This window comes from Dromaius novaehollandiae, chromosome 2 (assembly GCF_036370855.1).
Source record: "Dromaius novaehollandiae isolate bDroNov1 chromosome 2, bDroNov1.hap1, whole genome shotgun sequence".
Lineage (NCBI taxonomy): Eukaryota > Metazoa > Chordata > Aves > Casuariiformes > Dromaiidae > Dromaius > Dromaius novaehollandiae.
Window position 1 is genome coordinate 11467085 of NC_088099.1, and position 12202 is coordinate 11479286.

The 12202-nt window shown below is 34.1% G+C and overlaps 1 protein-coding gene across 2 annotated transcripts in view; it reads right to left on the reverse strand.

Moving 5' to 3' along the window:
* Positions 1-12202, reverse strand: part of NCAPG2 (non-SMC condensin II complex subunit G2) — a 55307-nt gene that overhangs the window by 4284 nt on the left and 38821 nt on the right. For both annotated transcript variants that reach the window (XM_064505752.1, XM_026103076.2), the window contains exons 23-28: positions 11889-11988; positions 11133-11317; positions 10198-10341; positions 8085-8188; positions 4752-4849; positions 4216-4318 (exon numbers count right to left, since the gene is read on the reverse strand). In XM_064505752.1, the coding sequence (XP_064361822.1) occupies positions 4216-4318; positions 4752-4849; positions 8085-8188; positions 10198-10341; positions 11133-11317; positions 11889-11988 (734 nt within the window). The remainder of the gene's footprint in view (positions 1-4215; positions 4319-4751; positions 4850-8084; positions 8189-10197; positions 10342-11132; positions 11318-11888; positions 11989-12202) is intronic.

Consider the following 12202-nt stretch of genomic DNA (forward strand, 5'->3'; position numbering starts at 1 on the left):
CTCATCATGAGACACCAAGACCTGAAATACAAGATGAAACTCTACATTTCATTAGCCGAATATTAGATGTTGGCTCTCCTTGAATTCAGACTGCCACGTTTGTGCCACATGACTCTTCTTTTATAACACTAGCAGCCTTCAAACCATGACAGAATTCAGTTGGCATAATACAGCTTAGTTAAATTTTGTGGGTTTAGTCACAATGCTATTTTGTATAATTTTTATTTTGTTACAGTTTAAGGCTATTAAAATAATAAATCTGTAAAGCTGCACCATGTACTGGCAGCCCACTGAACAACAAGCTATCATTCAGAACAATTGTAAGCCTCACAAACAGAAATTTAAGCCAATTTTACTAGATGCCCCTACAGTTAACTTTTGGGTAGACGGCAGAAAGATCATGCACAAAGATATATTAAAAAAGTTACTTACAAGAATCATTATTTACATATGCAATGAGAGGAAAATAAAGAGTTTGGGAGGCTAGCTAAGTGATAATACTAAAGAAATATCTTTCAGCACAGCCATTAGCTAAATTTAAATGCTGGTGCCCATATACTGAAATGCTAATTAACCAATGTAAATGCAGAATATTAAGAAAAAGGTATTATTTCATAGAATATTTGCTACATGGAGCATGGTGTATTTTTCTCTAGTCCCTAAAGCACTGCATTCACTTTTTTTTTTTCCCTAGAAGTAAACATTAGTATTTTATAAACTGAATTAGTGTGCGTGCCATTACTCTTGAGGAAATTCTCTCAATATACAATATGTTGTCCAGAATTTTAAAAATGCACTGAACAGCATTTTTTAAATAACAGACCCACAAGGCCAGCTTAAACTGCTAACTCAGCTGGAGAGGGAAGACTAAATTATAAGGAAAAGTTTTGCTTCTGAATAAGTGTAAGAACTCCTTGTTTAAGGGCAGCACTTGAAGTACTCCACCAGACAGGAGTTTTACTCTGCTAATATATAATAGATTATTTCCAGGTCCCAATTTAAGATGCTGGCACAAAATGCCAAATCTCTTGGGAAATTAGATAGTCTTATTATTTCCTGGTATACCTAGGTATTAGATAAGATAATCCCTCAAAGAGTTATTATAAAATAATGTATTCAGAAGCAAAGAGTAATAATACTATTACGTATGAGTTGAAAAAACAGTAATATATTTCAGCAAGCATCAATGCAACATTGTGTGTTATAAGACTGTGCTTAAAGTTCAGAAATCTAATTTGCAGCATATTGTAACTAAAATTTTGCTAGTGTGTAAGTAGCGCAGGAAAAGACAATGATAAAATAGTTCTCAAACAACAGAGAATATTTCAGACTGTACATAATCACCTTTTAGTTATATATCGTCACACTGGTCCCAGAGCACTAAAAATGGTGTGTCAGAAAACACTAGTGGCCCAGCCTGGTCCAGCATTATATCTATCTGAGAAGGTACAAACACTCTATAAATTAAGCAAAACCTATTTACTGAGGAACTTCCTCATAACATTTTTTTTAGCATGAATTTGTTTACCATTCTGCAGAGACGGGGTGGGGGGGGAACTAACATTGCTGTGGATGTTTTCATCTATTCAAAAATCTAATCCTCCCTAATTCTGCAAAGCTTTGTATGATAGCTTCTGAATTTTGTTATCATATTATAAATTTGATTCTGGTTAAAATATTTGCTATCATCATGTCTGTATTCTCAATCTTTTAATTTTATCTGCAATTATCTCTTGCTTTTGTATTATAAAAAATAGGCATTCATATATCACGAAATTAAAACACTGTGTAGAAACTCATCTGTCTCAACTTCTAGGGTGGTTCATCCCTGTTCACTGGGCAGGTATGTTCATACATAGATTCCTAAAACAATTATCTCTGTTCTTCCTGAAATTCAAAGTCAGCAGTGTGCTCAAATGGTAGCAATTATTCATTTTAAGGTACCTCTTTATTTACTCAGGTTAAGATTTGCTTTAATTTCTCAGCCTTTTCTACAACCCTGATCAACACAGATGTATAACTGAATTAAGTTACTCTGTTGCTCACATTTTTCAAATTATTATTTTTTATATTTTATTTATTTTATATAAAATATATTTATTTTTTTAAAAACATCCTGGTAAAACACTTGGCAACTCAACATTAAATGGCATCACAAAAACACCTTTTCTTTCTATTTTTGTTTAGCTTTGCTTCTAAGTTAGGTCCCAACCCAAAGAGCTTTGTTCATCACCCAATAACTGATTAAAAGAAGCTACTATTTTTTTGTTCTTTATCAATTTTCTATGTTACAGGAGCACAATGTCCTCTGTGGAAACCACTCTCTAATGTAGAGACCACTCTCTAAATTCTTATTCTGACATCATTATTTGCTTTTTATTTACTTATATCAGACAGAGAGGGGAGATGAATTTGCTTTCTCCACTTTATTTAGTTTTAAATAAATCTCTCATCCCTTCTCATTTTTTGCTGTTACATAAAGCAGCAGGTACAAACCATAGAACTTTCATGTCTAATTCTTAGGACTACATATATCTTTTTAAAAAGCTCTACAGTTGCATTTAATTCCCTTGAAGCTCTGATACAATAGCAGATTTAAATGAGTGAATGCATGTTTCGTTAGCAACAACACAGCTGCCTCTGTACTGTATTGCCCTGAACACAACGCATTTTTTCCCCAGAAGAAATCCAGTCTACCTTCTGCACTTCTGAACCATATCCACATGGATAGGTACTGCACATTTGTTTAAAAGTTCTACCACTGCTAGAACCAGTTAGTATAGCCATTAGGTTCCTTGATGCGACTCAAACACAACCTCTGGGCAAATTAAAATATCATAATAGGAAAAGGATATAAGCTTACGTGGCTCCCTACCTTCTTCTCTACACAGCTGCATCCCATAACTTTAGCATTAGTTCTGAATGAGTGACACCAATTCAGTCACAGTAGAGCCCATATTTAGAGGTCTATGCCTAGTGACTACACTGTTGGAGAGTAACATGCTTCAGGACAGTGATTCGCAAGGAAAGTATGCTGGGGAGATATGCACAGGGCCATAGGGTCATGCAAAAAAATGTTGAATAATATGAACATTGGCTTCTTTTTTTTAATTTAAAGTTTGCCTGCTTTGTATCCATTCTTCGGATGAATATTAAGGATATCAGTTTAAAAATATAAGGACTCTACACACAGGCCAATGTGGTACGTGCCTAAATTCTCTCAGAATTTTTGGATAAATATCTATGACCAGTTTGATTGTCTCTCCAGTTATACCAGTATCACCTTGTTCAATATCTTGACCTTGACTTATTTCCTGCAAAAGAAGTTATCTTTTCTATTCTCTAAGGCAAGGAGGGAAGGGAAAGAAACTCTTGCAAAAAAAAATCGTTTTTCTTTCCTGCAGTGTTCCTACCCTTCGCAATTATTTTTCTTGCAAAATCACTGAGTTGTTAGTTAGTTTCTGATGTACTTAAAAATGCATTACATTATTTAAATTCCACTAGTATACGTTCTCTTCATATTCTGTTTTGTCCTTTTTAATGTCTACTTTGCATGTATCCTAATTCCCGAAGCATTTCAATAATTTGGCAGAGATAAAATGTTAAACAATTTTAGTCTTAAGCAATCTTGAAACACTTAAGGCAAAACCATTCATCATGATTGTCTACTTTATGCAGATCTCAAATAAATGATGCAAATACAATGTAGTCAATCACAGTTGAGAAGCTTGTCCAAAAAAATTTAAGTCAACCACATATGAAACTGAAACCCTAACAAAGAGCAAAATAAAAATCAACAGTGGAAAGGTCTTAAAGTCATTGTTATTCTCAGTTAAAAAATTAACATTGGCATAGGAATGGATTCATATACCTAATGCCAAAATATGGGAGAAAAATCTTCTAGGAATAAGGAATGGTAAACAGATGACTTGCTTTGTTCTATGCTGCTGCTAACTGCATTTCAGAGTACTGCAATATACAGGATAAGTTGTAATATTCAAATTTAATGCAGAAAACTAAATATGTAAAGATTACAATCAGACAGCAAATGTATGGGCAGGAAATTTAATACTGTGCTGGACTCAATATCTCACAAGATATTTTTTCTATTTTAAACCTTGCAGTCATTCAGAATGCTCTAACAATATTACATAAGTCATTTACTGCAGAGAGGGGATAGGAGAGGTCAGTGTTCATTTCCCATAGCACACTTACCTTTCAGTGCTGCTACAGTCTTCTGTGGCAGCTTCCCTGCATGTTATCAGCTTTCTCTGAATGGCAGGTGCAATATCCTTTAGAAGTGAAGTTTTGTGCTTACCTATTTGAAATATCATTATGTTGAAAAATTGAGAAATAATGATTTAGCAATAAAAACAAACCTGCATATTTTCATAGAACATCTTTTTAATGAAAAACATTCTTTAATAAGAGGTTATATATTAATTTAGATTTTCACTGCCCTGGGTTAAGCAAGCAGCTTATACTCTTCAAATTACAGTGTATTTCAGCAAACCAGAATATAGAGACAGACCTTATCAGCTTAATAATGGTTTTATTTTTAAACTCAATACACAAATATTAAGAGTTCAGAGCTTAGCAGCATCATTTCTAAGTAATAGGACCTTAAATCCTGTAGAAAAATAACTTAACAGCTAATGAGGAAAAGGGTTTGCTGAATTTTATAAAAACTTGGTTTTCAAAATGTAGCACACCAAAACAAACTTTTATTGGATAGAAATAGCTTGACTGACCTTTAATTATAAGAACAATGCAGACAGTAGCTGTAAGATTAAAAATCCCTTCAATTTCTTCAGAGATAATGCACTCCAGTAATTCATTTAAAAATGATCTATTGAAAAAATAAAGCACAGATAGTTTGTAAAACATGTTTCTTTCAAAATAGAACAGAGCTTTGATCAGAATAACTTTGTGTTTATGCTACCCTGCCATCATCAGCTTCAGCCACCCTGCCAGCTTCACAGATACCATGCAGGACAAAGCAGTATTTATTGGGTGACTGCAAATTACATTGCTGCTTCTGGAACTATCAGAACTGTAGAGTTAGCAGAATGGTAAATTGCTTGGGAAGAGAATCAAAGTGTTTGTACACAGAATAGGTAGCACTAATCAGAAACGAAGACCTTGTAGGGTATTTTAGGAGTCAATCTGTGAAAAAACTACTGGTTCTATAGTTATACTGGAATTGATTAACTCAACTTGTGTGCATTCTACTGAAGTTTAAAAAAAAAAAAAAGAAAAAGAAAAATTAAATGACTCCAGTGGATTTTTAATAACTATTCCTTCCTCTAAAACTACTACTACTTGTAGCTTAATTAGAACCTACAGTTTAATTAATATTTTGATCTAAGATGTGCATCATAAAAGTTAAATAGAAGTGTTTCCAATTAAAAAACAGTGAAGAACATTTATAACTAAACATAGCCCTGAAACATTTCCAAACCACATTTTAGATACTGGGAACATGGAGGAATAACAAAATAAAATGAAAACTATTCATTGTATAGGCTGAGATAAACACTAATTATAAATGTATTTATCTTAATATGTTCTATTTTAGCAAGGGATGATAGTAAACAGCAAACAAATATTTCAGAACATATGTTAAAATACATCAAGAAAAATGAAACAAGGGAGACAGACAGAGGTTTACCAAATAAACTAAACTGCAATCTGGAATAATGGAATAATGCAGAATAAAATCACTAATTGGTTGTTATCATTAATTGTTATGTTGTCATTATTAGTCTTTATGATAAAGGTAACAAATTTAACACAGAAGCAATTCTCATAAAAACATGAAAAAACGAAAGTGCAAGCAGGATAAAGCAGCAGATGTAATAGATCTGCAATCCTCACACTCCCCAGAGCACAAAACTAAGTGGTCATAACGCATCTGTGAAGAACTATTCTGTCCTACAGGGGAAACTGAGAGCAAGCGTGTGGCTCTAAACCCATGCAAGGATGAACCTTTTTAAAACAACTTCAACTTTAATGGGTCTTTGTGCTTTTACTGTGCTAAAATATGAAAATTAAGTTTTCAGTTAAGAAAAGCACCAACCTCCACTCGTGAATTAACTTTGAATGAAACTAGTAAATAAACTTTGTAGAAGCTCAACTATTGCTTGAGAGAGCTAAGAAAGATGAAACCTTTCTAGGCTCTGACATCAGTATTTATGAATGCTAATATGTTGCATTAACTTTGTTATATCATTGTGGACTAATCCAATCAAGTATTGATTCCATTTCCTATCACTCTTAATTTGCTGAGTGATTCAACTCCGACTGGAGTGTTGACTTTATCATTATCACTGTTTAGTTTAGCAGGAACACTATTTAGTTCCATTAAGGAACACTTCAATTTTACTAATCTGCAATAAGACTTATTACAGGATCTATGCAGCCACTTCCCTTTACAGCAAAGATAAAATAAGAATATTTCAGAACAATAAATGTTTCCAAATACATATATGTGACAGAGAAATAATTGGTCCCAATACTGATAGTTTCTCACTGAAGGGCAGCAAAGGACACACACAAATGGCCAAAAAATGCCAAGTCACTCAGTATTATTACTGGAAAGGGAACTGAGATAAAATGCTACAGACTGTTTAATTAGTAACTCAAAACATAATAGACTGCAAAACCTGATGCAAGATGGTTGTGTTTTGGCAGGTTAGAAGCTTACATCAGATTCTTTAGTGTCAAAAGCTCTGGCATTGCTATGGAACACAGTGATAATGTCACTAATTTGAGATGTTGAATGATTTACTACTAGAATCTTTGATTTTGGCCTATCGATATTAAAAAAGAAAAAGAAAAAACCCTGGACGGCATTAAATGCAGTTTCAGTCCTGAGGCACCAGTGGAACCAGATATGCATCATCATCTAACTTAGATGATCATTGCACCAAATGTACATACTAGAAGATACGTTTGTCAGAGTATTCATAGCAACAATCTGGTCCAAACTAGCAATTTTCTCCTTTGAGAACAGACAAGACCCTTCTTGACCACTACAAGAAAAAGTTTCAGAAGAATTCATTGACTTTCTGTGTCTCTGTTCAAAAGAACAGCACAAAATAACTGTGCTTCACCGAGGCAGAACGTGGACAGCTGCCTCACAGAAAAACAGGATTTGAATTAGGAGACCTACTGCTAGACACACCTTCTGGAGTCTTTTGTTTTGCATGAAGACTTAAAGTACTGAAGTCTGGCTGCATTGAGTAGAATTAGAAAAGTATTTAGGAAAAAAAACCCAAAACAATCTCATGACAGCAGAGACAGGAATATTCTATGCCTGACAGATGAGTTAAGAATAGGAGTTAGTTGTCCTAAGCCATGGAGAACCTAGGGCTTTTAAGAAATAGATATTAGCCCCTTGATCATTCAAAAGAATTCTGGTGTAAGAATAATCATGCAAATAAAAATTGGATACGAACACATTAAGCAAAGCAAATGCTGAAATTCATGTCACAATTTTAACATATATTCAGGAGGGCACCCACTAAATTTAGAAAAATATAACAATTTAAGTTTGAAAAAAAAAAAGCACTTAATCCTACTTTGGGGATTTTCAGGACTTGGACACTTCAAATATGTTTTGAGTTTTGTGATTTGTATAGAGCCATTAGTACGATTGTCACTCTATTACACATTTTCAGGTTAAAGGGTTAATGCTATTTCTGGTAAATATTCTCTCATGTAAATACCTCTATATTGAAAGGACTTATGCTTACATGTATCTTATGAAAGAAGCAAGCCAAGAGGTGTGTTTAAAGAAATCAAGTTGAACAGTCTGGTAAATAATGAGCACTTTTGGATGAAGTTAAAAAACAAAACACCACCGCATCCAATCCCCCAAATCAACATTTACAAGCAATACATCAAGAGAAAGGGACTAGTAGTCTCTGAAGTACCTAAAGCAGTGAAGGTGAATTTAGTAAGCTACTGATAGTATCTAGTTACTCAACATTTATTTGAATTTAGAAATAAAGTCTTTCTTGACAACATAATCCATTCTATATTATTAACAATCTTGCAGAAATTAATGGAGGAGCATTTACCTGACAACATCAACTGTCTTCATAATTATGACCATTAAGCTGCTTGAAAGAGGGGGGAGGTCTGAAATAGTCTTTGGCATATTTACACATCCTTCACTGGAAGGCTGAAAACCCAAAAAGTCAACAACTCATGTATGTTAAGAAATATTTGTACAAAGAAAACACTAAAGCAAATCTAAATTTCAGTAATTACACATGTTCACATGTATTTTTCTAATACCCTTTATCTATTTGTGCAATGTCAAAACAAACAAAACAAATTTAAAATAGGAAGGCACAACTAGAACAAATAGTATTTGTATCAAAGGAAATATTCTCCACAGTTCTGAACGGAAGTCTCATTTAACTAATTTTGGTTACAATTCATAAAGGCACAGCGTACTCAACAAAAATTAATAATCTTTGTGTCTTCAAGTTTACATATGCACACATAATTTCTAAAAATAATTTAGATTACAGTGATTTCCTGATTCCCTGTGTTAGCTCTTTTTGGTATTAAGTTCTGAATTTGGCAGGTCTTCAGCAAGTTTTTAGCTAGAAATGAAGTTTTGACTTAGTATTACAATAACCTGAGGGCAAGGAAAAAACACAACTCAGAAGAGCTACCTGCCATGAGCATTCATAACCTACAGGTATGAATCTGCAGTATCATTCAAGACCATAAACTTTTACCTCCGCAGCATCTGTAAAGAGCATATTCACATCACACGGTCCCACAGCTGACACATTAACATATGCAGGCAAATTTCTGGTATCATTTCAGTTCCCTCTGCAATGCAGAATCTTAGCAGTATCTCTGTGGTACTCTACCTTCTGGCAACTGACTACTGCTCTATTTTTGGCATATTTTGCAACCACAGTTCGAGTAGAACCTCTGCTCTTGTTAATTCTCAAAGCTTCCAATCTTATGAGCCATATTTGCTCCTAATACTACATGCATTAGGAATACGCATTTGGAGTTTTACCCTCTTCCTTCAAAGATAGCAATGGTCCCTTGGACTTCTTGGGACCTGAAGTATATAGAATAACCTCTCTCTACATATTCTTCTCAGTATTAGAGCTTCCTTCTTCACCTTCCAAAGAAACTCTTCTCAGATAGTCAGAATTCCTCTAGCACCACAACCAGAGGGACCAAAAAGACAGCAGTGTAAGAGTTAGGTTTGTACTGAAGCAGAGAATGCAGAAGTGATCAGTGCCGAGCAAGACACCAGCCTGCTTTGGACTAGCGTTGCAAAATACAACCTTATGGGACAGTTCCAAGAATATGGTACTAGAGTCTTTAAGAGGTCTTTCAGAGGTCCAGTATTCACCTCCTGGGATCTTAAGTTCCGTAATGATGGGTGAGATGAAGCAAGGTAAGCTTAGGTTCTATTTGTGTGCAAACAATGCAAATCCATTTAATACCTATTTAATGTTTTAGCACCATATTTTCTAGCTTAATTAGAATCTGCAGTCAAAACAGTCACAACAGATACAACCACTATGACTTTTCTGAAGCAGATGAGGTTAGACGGACAGGTTTAAGGCCCATTACTACTAAAGACGGAAATTAAAGATCAAGATTGAAAATACATCTTTGGCTCTCCAACAGCCATTTCTTGAAGTGAAGGGAGAAAAAATCCCAAATCTTCCAATACTAACGAAAGACAGTTTTTGAGATTGCTTGAGTATACTTAAAATATTTCAGCAAACTCTTCTCTGTGAAGATGATGTGAACACCAGCAGGCAAAATATGTATTTAATGAATACAAATCCTAACACCGACGACATTATAGATGTCCAACATTTGGAAAATATTTCATGGCACTCACAAGCGTACCTAATTTGCAAATATTTCTGGCTGCTGTTTGAAGTTAGATAGTATAACAGGCACCAGGACAATTCTGGTGTTCTTACACTAGCTGTATCCATAAATCTAAGAGCTGCACTTCAATATGAAATTATGGCATATAAAATTTCTTATTTGTTTCATGACAACACACACAAAATCTTTATCTGCAAGAGAAAAAAATCACACTTCATGAACATAGCTCCTATAGTTCCATTAACGTAGTTCCAACATACTGTTAAAAAACAAATAAATGTAACAAAAAAAAGTCAGCATTAACTTTACCTTCTGTAGCATATGATTTATCTCTGCTACTACTGCAGCTAGGAGAGTTGAGAGTACACCCTTGTGAACTGCTGTGTAAGTTGAATGCCAGTACTGGACTGTGTGTATGAATTCCCCAAGAGGCATTTGAATAGAGTGAATCAACTAAAACAAACAAAAAAAAAACCAAAAACAGATCAGCTGTTTGAGATTGCTTGAGTGTAATTAAAATATTTCAGCAAGCTATTATCTAAGAAGTACAGATCACACCTTGGAAGCTATTGATATAGTTGCCCAGGATAAGAGGAGGAAACCAGCAGCATGTGTCAACAGTTGTAAGTTTGAGAAACACAAAGGAATTCCCTAAAACAACATTTGAACCATAAAAGAACTGAAATGTTTTTTTCATAAGTCCTGAAAAGCAGACCATAAGATTTTCCAGAATTATCCACCCATGTTATTACTATCTAGTATCTGCTATAAAATACAAGAAGCTGACTTTTCTGTGAAGATGGGAGGGTTTGAAGAACTTTTGGACAGAATCCATATATTGATGCTGAGGGAATTCAGGCTGAAAGAAAAAAATAAAAGAGCCACAACTCCTCCAGACTGTAATATATATAATTGAATTTTTCGCTCTGCATAGAGAAAGTTCATTTTAATTACAGATAAGGTTAATAATCTATGAGTACTAGAGTTTTTCAGGATCATTGGTAACGGAATGCATTATTCTGTGCTTTCTAGTTTTTCCATCACTACTAGAACAAAAGGCTTAAAAGAGAATTCCTGTTGGAATTAAGGAAACTTAGCATAATATTAGAAAAATTATTTGAAAATATAATCAAATGTCCATTGGAATAATAAACTCATAATGTCCAAGTATAACACCAGTTCACATCTGAGTAAAAATCATGGATTCATACACATAGGTAATGATTTTAAGGGCAGTATGATACCTGAAGCCCTTCTTCCTGCTGTTTCTTGAGCCTGTGCACCACACATTCTAAAACTTTCTGGAAGACAGTCTGAACAGCATACAGAAGATCTGCCACTTCATCCGTGTCAGTATTCTGAGCCAAAGAAGCTTCAATAATTTCTTTAAGAGCACATAACAATACTGGAATACAAAAGCCACCTCTCTCTAGAGAAACATAAATGACACAATATAAAAATTTTAATAAGATATTCTTCAGGTCCAAAAATAGCAACAGTTTACAAGTGTAGATGATATTATATTTAGCTTCTGAGCCTTGTAGCTGAAATTTTCATACAATTGAATCAATATCCTATCAAGTATACATGAAAAATCTCCAGTGCCCCTTCAAAATTCCTGGAGCACAGGGATTCAATTTGTGTATTTCTTCAGGAACTGAGCTTTAATTCTGTCTATACTGTAGGCATAAATTTCCAAATGTGAGCCAAATTTAAACAGCATGACAATGTTGTCTTCTAAAGTATACTTTTTTTTTTTTTTAAAGTCGAACCACATAGTAGTCTAAGAGCAAGGAAGAAACATTAATAATCAACAGTGACAAAGTTCTGGACTGATTCTCTGTTTGTTTTCAGATTTCTGAAAAGCTGTCATGACTTTTGACCATATTATTAATGCAAGCATAAGCTGTAAACACTGTTTAAAAGCAACAGTTCTATTAATGTAAGAGAAATCAATTAAGTATATAAGGAGATGTGGAGATTAGCACAAAATAATGTACCTGTTTGTATAACTGAAAGTGCCATATCTAAAAGGTGTGCTTGAAACTTGAGATTTCCAAGGCCAACCATTACGACATCTTTACACACTGTCAGATAGGCCTAGAAAAGAGATACAAAAATTTATCAGAAAAAATTTACATAAAGCTGCCTGCCCTTCAGTAATAATAAATAATAAAAAGAAAATAAAAATATGAAGTCAAGGGAATAATTTAATTAACTTTTGCATTTTGAAGCCAGATTGGGAGTGGGGGAAGGAGGGTGGTTCAGGGAAGTATTTAAAAAACATCACAGTATTAACAGTCTGGTGAGAAAT